The sequence below is a fragment of the Simochromis diagramma genome, unplaced genomic scaffold (assembly GCF_900408965.1).
Source record: "Simochromis diagramma unplaced genomic scaffold, fSimDia1.1 OVJJ01000402.1, whole genome shotgun sequence".
NCBI lineage: Eukaryota > Metazoa > Chordata > Actinopteri > Cichliformes > Cichlidae > Simochromis > Simochromis diagramma.
The window spans coordinates 5742097-5754194 of record NW_024386972.1 but is presented as its reverse complement, the minus strand read 5'-3'; the positions used below and the strand labels follow the sequence as shown (position 1 = coordinate 5754194).

The 12098-nt window shown below is 39.9% G+C and overlaps 1 protein-coding gene across 1 annotated transcript in view; it reads right to left on the bottom strand.

Annotated features, from left to right (window-relative positions):
• LOC120738002 (protein kinase C epsilon type-like) overlaps window positions 1–12098 on the bottom strand; it is a 52016-nt gene that overhangs the window by 16404 nt on the left and 23514 nt on the right. Inside the window, exon 2 of the mRNA XM_040039001.1 lies at window positions 10324–10387. Within this exon, the coding sequence (XP_039894935.1) occupies window positions 10324–10387 (64 nt within the window). The remainder of the gene's footprint in view (window positions 1–10323; window positions 10388–12098) is intronic.

The window sequence follows — 12098 nt, the reverse complement described above, 5'->3', positions numbered from 1 at the left end:
TGAATTTTGTTTTGTTATATAAATCTGCTGCAGCTGATTTTGTTTGTGAAGAAAAATATGAAACTAAAAGAAAACATAATGCTACAATAACTCTAGTCACAAGTACATGAGCAACATGTAATCTTAATGACGCAACAGTCTGATGTTAAAGAGCTGGATCAGCGACAACGTGCCAATCTATTCAGTGTTTTCCCGTGTATACCGTCCACAGGTCAGCAGCAAGTAGCAGCAGAGCTCGTAGGAAGTTAACAGCAAAGGGTTGGCAGTTTGGAGCGTTTTCCACGCTCGCTATGTCAACAGCTTGTCTTTGTTTGTTTATAAACCATTTAACTTAACTGCAAACTGTGAGTCAAGTGAGTCGACATGACTGAGAAGCGCTGACGCGACATTGTTTTTGTTTCTCTTTCTCGCTCGTTCACTTTCGCCGGTTATGTTCGGTCAGAGACACATTACACAAAGCAGAAACTACAAGCAGGCTGGTCCAGTGTAACACCTGCTGGGAACCTTTCAGTGCATTTATGATAACCTAACATCCCGGCATGTTCAAATTATTATTTAACTTTGGTTGTCTCTTGTCAGGTCCACGTGCGACGTGTGCAGGAGCAGGAAAAACAGCAAGCAGGAGCTTAATGACTCCTACACTGAGCTGAAAAGAGACTAGTGTGAGTAAATTAGATGAATGCAATTTTTTTTATTGTTTAATGTGTTTGTTTTGGGCCTGTTGTTATATGCATATGTATTTATTTGTTAGGAAAAGAAAGTAGCCTGACGTTGTGTTACAGATCAAGAATTATTCCCAGTATTTTCCTCACAGATATGAACACAGCTTATTGATTCAGTGCTGGTATCAGGTCATCGCCAGCAGACCGCTGTAGTGAAGGTATCGGTATCATACTCGAAGTAGAAAAAGTTGGCCTCACAGTTAAATGTGCAAAAAACTGTCTTGAGTTTTATGGTTTTCTGAGTCAGTCTTGGCTCAGAGTATTCACACACATCACTGAGCTGCTTCGATTGTACAAATAAGGATCATTTGCATCGTGTTGCCGAGGACGTTTAATCATTCAGCGGCCTCTCATCTTCCTCTGTCACCCCCCCCCACCCCTTCTTTCTCACACAACACCCCACACCTACCAGCGGCCTATGCATACGTACGTGTGCGGGCTATTTATACTTTCATGTGTGGGCACTAAAACGAAGGATAGCATATTAAAATACTCCTCCTCAGCCAGCGCCATCCAATCAGTTGTTCACTTCCTCTCTGCATCTCCCCTGGAAGATAAATGCTTTCCGAGGGCAACCTTAAGACAAGAGAACCACCTCCACGCTCCCTCCCACACGCGCTCCTTCTCTCCGCGCTCCTGTCCTAGTTTGCCTTTCTTTTCACTCGCCCAGCATCTCTCTCCAGGGTGCGTTATAGATGTGGTTACCGCTGAGCCTCTCCAGAGTTCGATTACAGACAGGCTGTCTAGGGACTCTGTGTGTGTGTGTAAGTGTGAGTTTTTGTGTGTAACTGTGTGTGTGTGAGATGCTGGTGTTGGTCAGGGTGGCAGCTAAACAGGCCATTACTGGGATCACTTTGTTTTACATAATACATCATCCATCTGTCTAGGACACACACACACACACACACACACACACACACACACACACACACACACACACACACACACACACACACACACACACACAAGCATGTTAACAAGAAGAGTTGAGGAGGCATAACAACAGGTAAGAGTTATCACCGTAGAGACAAGCGTACTCTGGACAAGCCGGGTGGTCGCCCAATAAATGTACACGTCACCACACACACATACACACATGCACAGACACACACATGCACAGGCAAGCAGGCGATTCGCTTTTGAAGAAGGATCCGAAAGCATGAAATCGTATCTAAATATAAATTAAAATTAAATTAAGAACAAAACAAAAAAATTAAGCTGCATTTCCGGAAAAGAAGAAATAGCCGTGGAGACGGTCCCTCTAATGCCGAAGCCGTTTATCGATATGTTTGTGGAAGCTGAGCTGCTCAGAGAAAATGAAGTGAAAGCACTGAAAAAAAAAATGAAAGCGACACTTTGAACATCTTAAATAAATTTGCAGATTAGTGGGCGAAGCACCACATCGCTTTCTTTTGTGGTATTTAACAAATGTCAGCATTTTCATTAAAATACTGAGGAATTTTAAACCCATTCACCTGCAATTACTGCTTAATTGCTGGCATCGTGGAAAGACACACCAGAAACCTCAATGTGCGTGCTTTCACCCCCCAAAAAACATTGATGTCAGGTGTGTCAGCTTCTTTTTAAATCCTAAATTAGACTGTAGACTCATGTGTGTAAACCTTTTTCTGTTATTGTATTAATTTAGTGTTATTACTACTATATTACTGTTACTCATATAGTAATTGATATTAATGATATGCTGATCTGTCTATCCACCTCTTGTGAATAAGGAAGCAGTTAAAGGAAGCTTCTTTTTCCCCCATAGTATCAAGCTTGAAACTCTAGCATCGCGCCACCGTACTCGTTATACCTCCCAACATGCAGCAGGTCTTCAGTGACCTGGTTAGGGTAAGGTTGCACACACGATGGGTCACATACTAGTCGGTGTTACCTTTGAAACCACCTCTCTGCACTTCTTCAGTTACAAGAATTACATTTGCCAAAGAAGGGAAATTTCCATCTGAATCTTTGGTTAACCATAACCTGGTCATCACCGGCTCGCTGGATGTGAAGTGCCTGAATTAGCAATTGGACAGAAACCAGATCAAATTCAACAAATTTAACTGCAAAGTTCAAATTTGCTTATATTCTATTAACACAAATGGAAAGTGCAACACGGCATCGTAAACCTTTAAATGTCTGGTATTTCTCCTCTTAATGTAATGAATTTAAAATATTTCACATTGATATATATGCTTATATATTTTAGTATATCTAATCTTCCCTTGACTACCAAAATGCAGCTAAACGTTTACACTAAAAAGTACTCAAAAACTAATAAACAAACCAACATAAAGGCACGTTTTGTCTCATTATTCAATTATCGGAGCATTTTCTTTATTTATAAGTATTTTGTATTGAGGAGACGGGAAAACAGAAAGAGAAAGGAAAGCCTGTGACTCTGAAGTTTTCTAGGAAAACAGGAAGGACTTCGGGTTTGGAGTTTGGTTTGTTTTACATTTCAAAGGAGGGAACTGGCAAGGATGCACACAGAGAAAAGGTTTTCTATCCAAAATACCTGGAACTTCTTCTCTCAGAAATCCTTTTCATAGTGCTGTTTGTCTGATTTCTGCTCTCTGCTTATAAAACATCTGCTCTTCCACCAAAGGAAAACCATCAGGACTGTGATTAAAAAGATATGTAACAAGTTTTCATTTATTTAAAATGTGATCTATTTTACACAATACTGAAATACATTTGTGTTTAACAAATGGGCCAGAATATCAGGAAAATACATAAAAATCTGTTAACCAATGTTGAGTCTTAAATATTTATGGAACAACAGGACTTCTGTGTGTGAGGTCGCCGCCCACATCCTGCCACAGCCCTGCCACTCTGGTGAAGGCTCACGAAGATGCAGATGCCTCCTCTAAGTTCCTCCTATTATCAACATATCACTGAGTTAGCACTGAATTTGTTTGCCCTCAAATCTACTATATATCAATATCAGAAGTTAATAAGCATGTTTGTGTATGTTTTTCTGTGTTAAAGCCCTGACTTCAGTTTAGGAGACGAAGCTTGAGGTAAGGAAATAGTGCAGGGGGAGGCATAATGAGAAAGAGATCATTAAATTATACATGTAAAAATGCTAACTAATAGAATTTGAAAAAGCTATTTCTGATCTTTACATTAACGGTAAGTTATAAGGCCTATTACACATGTGGCCGGTCTCTAGTCACATAGATAAAGTGCAATTAGGCGGAACAGCGATGTCCACCTTGGCCACTGTATTCAAGATGGCGGGCAACATGGTGGCCTCCACATCTGTTTTTAATGGATTAACTCTTAAGTTTAATTAAAATGCATCAGTGTCGTATCAGGCTGTTTTAGTTGATTCATTATGGGAACGTCCATGAATAATAAGCTCGTGTGCTCTTTCCCATCCAGTACACACAGCATCGATGCTTACTGGTCTTAAAAGTACTTGCGACTGCCTTTGTTACCCATCAGCTTTCTAGTCGGCACACCTATGGTACCAATTTGAAAATCTAACATCACCTCATTCAAGAGTTATCACCTTCATAAGATTTTCAAAAAACTTGACCTCTGATCTCTGACCTTGAGGTTAAGGTCACCAGCATTCAAACCCGTCCGAGGTTTTTAGTAGACACATACCCCCATCAGCCTTTTTTTTTTTTGACTGAACTAAACTAAATCTTACTGCAGAGAACAGACAGAAATTCAAAATAACACTAGATTTTATTGAAAAACCTAAAGTAGAAAAAGTCTTTATAGAGTTGAGGAAAATTATTTGTATTATTTCTTCATTGCACTGAAAATGTTCTGTTAACTATCTGATTAATTTGGATAAACAAAGGCTGCACTGAAAAACAATAAGCCTTTCTTGGAAAAAGTTTAGCCTGAAATTCTCCTGTTGTAGATGCAAGTACGCAATTACCACGAAGGTTATGACTTAAGCTTTAAAAGAAATCGGCTTTATTTGACAAAATGGCGCTGGGGTGGGGTGGTGGAGGGACTCAAAAAGGAAGACAATCTGCTGAAGAACATGAAAGCAGCGATCGAGAAATACCGATGGAGAGTCTACAGATGGACAGATTAGGTCAGATTATTGTTATTTGCTTCCTGAGAACAACAGATGCAGGAGGATGGAGAGGAGAGACGAGAATTAAAGAGGAAGAAAAAAAAAGGAGAGGAACACATCCTTCCAGCCTCCGAAGCTGCAGAGAACAGATTGCAGCAAGGGGAAAAAAATAAATCTGCTAAAAATACCACCTCATCCTCTATTTCTCACCCTCCATCTCTCCATCCCTCCTATCAGGACGCACACACACACACACACCATTTGTTTTTATCAGCATACATTAGCTCGAGCACTCAAGCCAGCTGAACTCAGGAAGTTCAGGAGTGGGAGGAGAGTGGGTCGTGAGGTCACAGCCGAGTGTCCAATCGTCGATGAGGAGGGCTTGACATGGACGCCTGAGACTGTGCATGTGTGTGAGTGTGCGCGTGTGTTTGTATGTAATCTGTGGCTCAATCTCACCTACTATTTTAAGAATCCACTCCCTCTATCTCCACTCTCTACTGCTCTCTGCGTTACACCGCTGCACCCTCCCCTGCTCAGGCTATCCCACCACCCTCACACAAGCGCGCTCGCAGACGGATATATACATGCACAATTTCACCGGAGGGCACAGAGCTGCTTCTATTTATAACCAGGTGCGAGGATACACAGGTGCAGGTGAAAATCACTCTTATCAGGCAGCATGTGAGTGAGAGAATGTGTGCGGAGAGACCGACTCGATAAAGATCTTCTAGATGTTTCCGTGTTTAATCGACGCAAACAAACAGAGGAGACGGGAAAACGGAGAAGGAGAGAGAAGGGTCTGTGAGCTCTTAAGCTTTCTAGGAAAACAGGAAGGGCTTTGGATTCAGTTTTTTTCTTACATTTCAAAGCAAGGAACTGGCAAGGATGCACACAGAGAAAAGACGATTTTTTTCTTTACAAAATACCTGGAACGTCTCTCAGAAACTCTTTTCACACTGCTGTTTGTCTGATTACCACTCAAGGTTTTTCCTGCTAATAGAAAATCATCAGAACTTTCATTAAAAACCACAAAAATTAGCAAGTTATAATTTAAAATGTGAGTTATTTTATTGAACATTGAGCCCTGCCACTCCGGTGAAGGCCGATAAAGATTATATTTAATTCTCTGTGCAGATTTTCTTAGAAAACACGTAGCAGCATCGGTTCACCGAAGACTTTATATAAATGGTGTGCAAAATCCCAATGAGAAGCCTGAAGACAGTGATTTCGAAGTTGCACTCCTGGTGTTTTGCACCAACTCATTCTTTCCGTTTGTATCCGGGGGAAAAGGTGCACAAATATGCAAATTCCTCCCAGGTGACTTGAAATGACTGGAGGTGGTGACTGAGTATTAGTACCCTTCTTTCTTCCTCAAGACAATGACTTACTCTAATGTTTTAGGTCTCCATGGCGATGACGTTAATACTAGGGCTGCCACGATTAGTCGACTAGTCACGATTACGTAGACTATCAGAATCGTCGACGACTGATTTAATAGTCGACGCGTCGTTTGAAGCTTTGTAAGATCACAAAAGACGCAGGAATAAGTAGTAGGATTTAAGAGTGTAATAACGGACTGAAACAGAAGATGGCAGCACTGCATGTACAAGGATGCTAGCTGCCGTTAAACCCCGAAGAAGGAGAAGTAGCTCTGTCCCATAATTCATAGCGCAACCCAGCTCAGTTTCCAACAATGCCGGAAGCTAGTTAGTTTTAATATTATTATTCTTTCTGGGTCACAAAATAAACGTTTAACATATTTTCAGGCGAGAATGTAGCTGTGTAAACCTCAAATATCTGCTCAGTTTATCAAGACACCACATATTTTCAAAAGCGCTCCAACGTTTTCGGAGACATCTGTTACCCACTAGCTCGATAGCTAGCCGGGGGCAAGGCTCACTAGAACCCGTGAGACTCCCGGCAAATCGTTTTCAAACCCACCGCTGTCTTTCGCTACTCAGGTTAAACATATATAAGTCACTTAGATAACTTAAAAATGTTATTGTTTGGCTTTTTGTAGTATTTTATTTGTTCCTGAGTAAATCGGTTTGGCTGAGATTAAAATTATAGTTTTTACACAGCTGAATAAACGTCAAGCAGACAACTGATTATCAGAAGTGTGAGATGCTCGAGAATATACTCCGGTGTCCTGTTATATTTTAGATAGCAAGGAGTTTATTGAAATTCACCGAAACAATCTGCAAATTTCATTAAAATTTAATAAACTATCATCTTGTCTTTATTTTTAGTTAGCACATATCTTAAACACTTCTAGCTGTAAGCTAATGATAGTAATATAAGAGCAGATGCATGCTGGTGCAATAAGCTGTACGCTGTACGTCCAATGGATGCATGATCTGATTAGTCGACTAATCGCAAAAATAATCGGTGACTAGTCGACTATCAAAATAATCGTTTGTGGCAGCCCTAGTTAATACATTTGGTTGTTTTCATATTTAATCTCAAGTACACTAGTGTATTTGTTTCCAGTGTGCATTGTATGTGTGCTGAGTGGCAAAGCTGTCCATGATACTGTCTATTTCCTGATTTCGTCAATCAGCTAAAAAGCATTTCTAAATTTTATTTATTTATATATTTTCATTGTCTTCAACTTTCTTCTGCTGCGTGGTTAAAAATGGTGTTCCTCCTGATATAACGTAACACTGAGTCCTAGAACCAAGAAATTCTGGCTTTTTTGTAACCGCTGCAAATCCCTTGAGATCCCCGGCTAAATATAGATCCCTTTAAGCCGGAGCAGCTTGATTATAATTTATAAATATTCAGTATTCACACTTAAGTCCTAATATTTTGCTAAAATAACATAAAATGTCATGATAAAACCCAATTTCAGCCCAAATATTGTTAAGTAATGGTATAGACTATTAAATGCCAGAGTCAGTCAGTGAGATTCTGGGCTACCCGAGAGCTATCTATATATCTACATGCTGCATTTTGAATTATTAATAAAACTGTGTCTCTTTTCATTTGATTAACATTTTACATTCTAAAATTATGTTTACATTTGATGATGTTAATGACTAGATGAGTTAGAAAACACTCAGAAAACTGAGCACAATGTAATGGGAGAGAATAATCTTTGTGATGTTGCATGTGTATACAACAGCTATTAAAAACATGAATCAGTCCTTTGGTAATCAAACTGTATTTTATGCTTCAAGGCTAGAAAAGAAGAACAACGCTATACTAACTTGCTTGCATCATATGATAGCATGTTGGGTGTAATGACACAAGGCAGTGCCATAAAAACAGAAGAAACTGCTCAAATCCAAGTCTGAGGTTTCAGTATTGCTTAATCTGAAACTCCCGTGACCAAGTTTGGTTTGTAGGGTTGTCAACCAGCCATCATCATATCTCTGAACCTCTGAGTTACCTCACGGCCGGCCATCTGTCCCTTCTATAAGCAGTCTAAGACCATGGCGTGTCGTTTTCTCATTCAGCATTTGAGTCGCTCGGTACTTTAAGTGCTGATGTAGCAAAGATAAGATTACAGGTGCAATTCCAGCTTGTAAGTACAATTTCAGCCCAGTTATGTACCATTTCTTTTGGACATCTAATCAACGGAAAATCGCTCAGTGTGCCGACGTGCTTATTTACACGGTCGCCAGTCACAGAGCAACATTATCATTTATTTTGAGTTGTGTGTCTTCGCACCTGGCAGATGTGAGTGCAACATTCACTCAAAACCCCTAAGGGAAATATCTTTCTGTTTACCTGCTAAAATATCCACGATGTTTACCAGCTACTCACACGGGTAGAGGGTTTTTAGAGCTTTTTACACACACACACACAAAAAAAAGAAACACCCGCCCGCTGCAGCTGAAAACAATGCTGTTAAAACAGCAAGCTGAGTGCTAGAAAGCTAAACAATGAGCTGATGATGAAATAAAATTGATGACTGATTTATTATTAATATGTTGCATTAATCTTTTATGATTCAGTACTTACTGATAGACCTTTTCACATATAAAATGCATTATGTGGGCGGAATTCGGGACGGCTGAACATTACACGTGTCACATTATTGCAAATTATCGGCTGCTTTCCATGCAGAAAAATATCATGAGCCCAGCCAATAACACAATTAACATTAAGGATAGATGCTTTTTATGCACACCAAAACTAAACTGGCTAGAAGCTTCAGTAATCAATAGATTCATGCAGACTTTATTCAGATGTTCCTGTTAGGGTCGTCACAGCGCATCGCCTGTTTCCATCTCTTCCTGTGCTCTGCACATTCGTCTGTCACACCATCTATCTGCATGTCCTCTCGCTCCATCCACAAACCTCATCTTTGGCCATTTTTTCCTCCTGCCTGGTAGCTCCATGTTCTACACTCTTCTCCCATTTTAACAAGTATCTCTCCACCGCACAACCCAGTTCAATCTCACCTCTCTTACTTTGTCCCTGAAGTATCTGACTCCCTCTGAATCCTGTCGACTAACATCGCTACCACCTTGTAAACACTCTTTTCTTCACCTCCACACCAGTTAGCATGCTCGTGTCAAAAATTGGTCAACCGTCGGTATGCATGCAGTTCTCCCAACTCTAAGGAACATTTTAGCGGCAGCGAGCTACGGTTTTTAATCATACACCGAACCGCTTTACTGTTTTGGATCACTAGTATCACTCCCTTTGTTTCCACTGAGAAAACAAAGCTGTTTTTCACACACAGCTAAAAGCCTCTCTATGCTACCTGCTCGGGATCTAAGACCCAACATTTAGCAATACTTATAAACACCTGAACATATCAGTCATATCAGAGAGAAAAAAAACAGAGCTAAATGAAGAATAAAAGAAAATATTCGATGCTATTTTAATGCTAAGGGTAAGGAAAATACTTACTGGCATGTTTGCCCTATTACACAATCATTCAGCCATGTGAGGTCTAAGTCATCGCAGGTAGTCCTACCCTTATCTTTTGGAGAAGGGCAAAACAGACAGTGAACACTGAATAGTTCTTGAGCATCAGCTACAATTAATATTTCCTTGGTTCCCTGACTGCCACTCTTAAACGAATATATCCTGATTGCCTAAGGTTAGCATAAAGGCGTTTACATACCAGCCACCTAAAATAGAGGACAATATTTCATGTATAATATTTACCAATTTTTCAGATGTGAATGAGAAGATCTGACCATTCAGATGACTGCATTTGGAAGCACTGTCGCCAAAGTGCTTGCTCATAGGGGGGTCATTTGATTGCTGAGGTTTGCTCTGTATCATTGTGTTGTTGTCTTTACCTTATAATATAAAGCACCTTGAGGCAACTGTTGTTGTGATTTAGCGCTATATAAATAAAAGTGAGTGCCGCTGTTTCACAATGCACTCGGTGTGTAAGGGCTTTTAGGGTTGGCACTAATGATAAGCACTATACTATACAAAACTACATTTGTATTAAAAGACGGTTATACTGTAAATTCTTCCTTTCCATGTTTGTTACTGCCAGCTTTGCACATGTGTGCGTGCATGCGTGCATATTTTTGTGCATTTCTCTCTCCCTCTTTGTATAATGGTGCTTCGTGGTGATCTTACCTTCAGTGGAGGATCCGGACAGATCAATGACCACGTACACCTTCCCTTCCGGCTCCAAGTCAATCTGTGCAGAGGAAGAAAGAAAGAAATGGAGAGTAAATCAGCAAGAAATAACACGACTGAACAGTGAGTGCGGCACGGGGGCAGTCCTCCAGCACAAACAAACACACCAGTGCACATGCAAGAGGTCATTATCTTGACTAGATTACACTCCGCCCCGACACTCCATATTATTATGGTTACACTCTTTTAGCCCCCATGTACTCCTGGTATTAAATGCAATTATGCATAAAGATTATATGTAAGCAATTATCTGCATTTTCAGATATATTGTAAACAACATATAATAAATGCAAAGGCACCACTATCTTTATTCGTCCTTCAGCTAGGTAAGTAGGTAAGTGGAGCAGCAAATTTCACACAGAAGGTGATACAGCTGTACTGGCTCAACCTTTTTTGCCTTTGGCGAGGTGAGTTTGTCTCCATCACTTTGCAGCGTTTGTGTAGAACAAAAATAAATAAATAAATAAATTCAAGGACGGCATCCAGACAGCATTCACTTTTTCACTTTATAACGTGGCTGCTTTAACAACCACATTCAAGCGGGATGTAAAAGTACAGAACGCATGTTAATAGCTGGTGTAAAATGAGATAGAGCTTAGCATAATACAAAGCTTCAGCATTTCTACTGAGGTCTTTGGGGGTGATTAGAGAATCCTTCCATCCTTCCATTTTATTCCATTTATCCAATTCAGGGGTTTTTGACATTAATCTGAAGTCAAACATGACATAAGTTTGACTTAGGTAGTGCATTTCTTATGATGCTTGTGGTTCCTGTTGATACTATGCATGTACTCGCTAACTCAACCAGAAAACTAAACATTCCCACCGTTGCTGAATTGCACTAAAACGAATTAATCATCTTTTGCACACCTTCTTACAATTATAATTCTTTTGAGCAATTCTGAGTAACTACAAAAAAAAAGTAAAATCAAAGGTTTATTTATTCAAATAATTAATCATTAAGGAGAATGCACTTGGTAAAAATTAAATGTATACCAATCAAATCAATTTAATTTGACCCTAATCTGTTAAATTTAATGTTTTACCATGTGCTCATATAACAAAAATGCATGGTACTTTGGGCATAAATCTTTTTTTATCGTATTGTGTTGCACATTAAGACATGAGTCGTTTATTTGATTTATTTATTTGATACACCCTGTTTGTGATCATGTACAATGTTTGACATCGACCATTAAATTAGGCTCAATTTTAAGTATTTTCTTATTTTTACGTTTGTTTGATTATTCTCTATAGCTCCCGTTCAACTACATATCAAATATCAGTCGACTCAGATCTCCAAAATCTGGTAAGCTTGCGTGAACCTTTCGCGCTATTCCCAGTCGTGGTGCGCCCATTCATACCCAGGTGCGGCTGGATGGTAGATGAATTGGGCACACTTAGACGCTTTACACATCAAGTATGAAAGGAATTCAGCCATCGATGAAGATGTAACCTCAACACTGCTCGTCTGTCATTCCCCTTTCCAAACACCTGTCTCATGGGAAATGTGTGTATGCGAGCAGATTTCAGCACTCACATCTGCTTCCCGAGCATGACAGATGAGGTTTGAAGACAGGCGAGACAGAAAACAGGAGCTGCAGCGGCATGAAAGGATTCTCCATTGGAAAGTTTTCTGTGTATACAAGTGTCACATGCATGTGTTCTCTAGTACAAAATATTAATAAGAGCGTCGGCCAGTGAGAGGATGG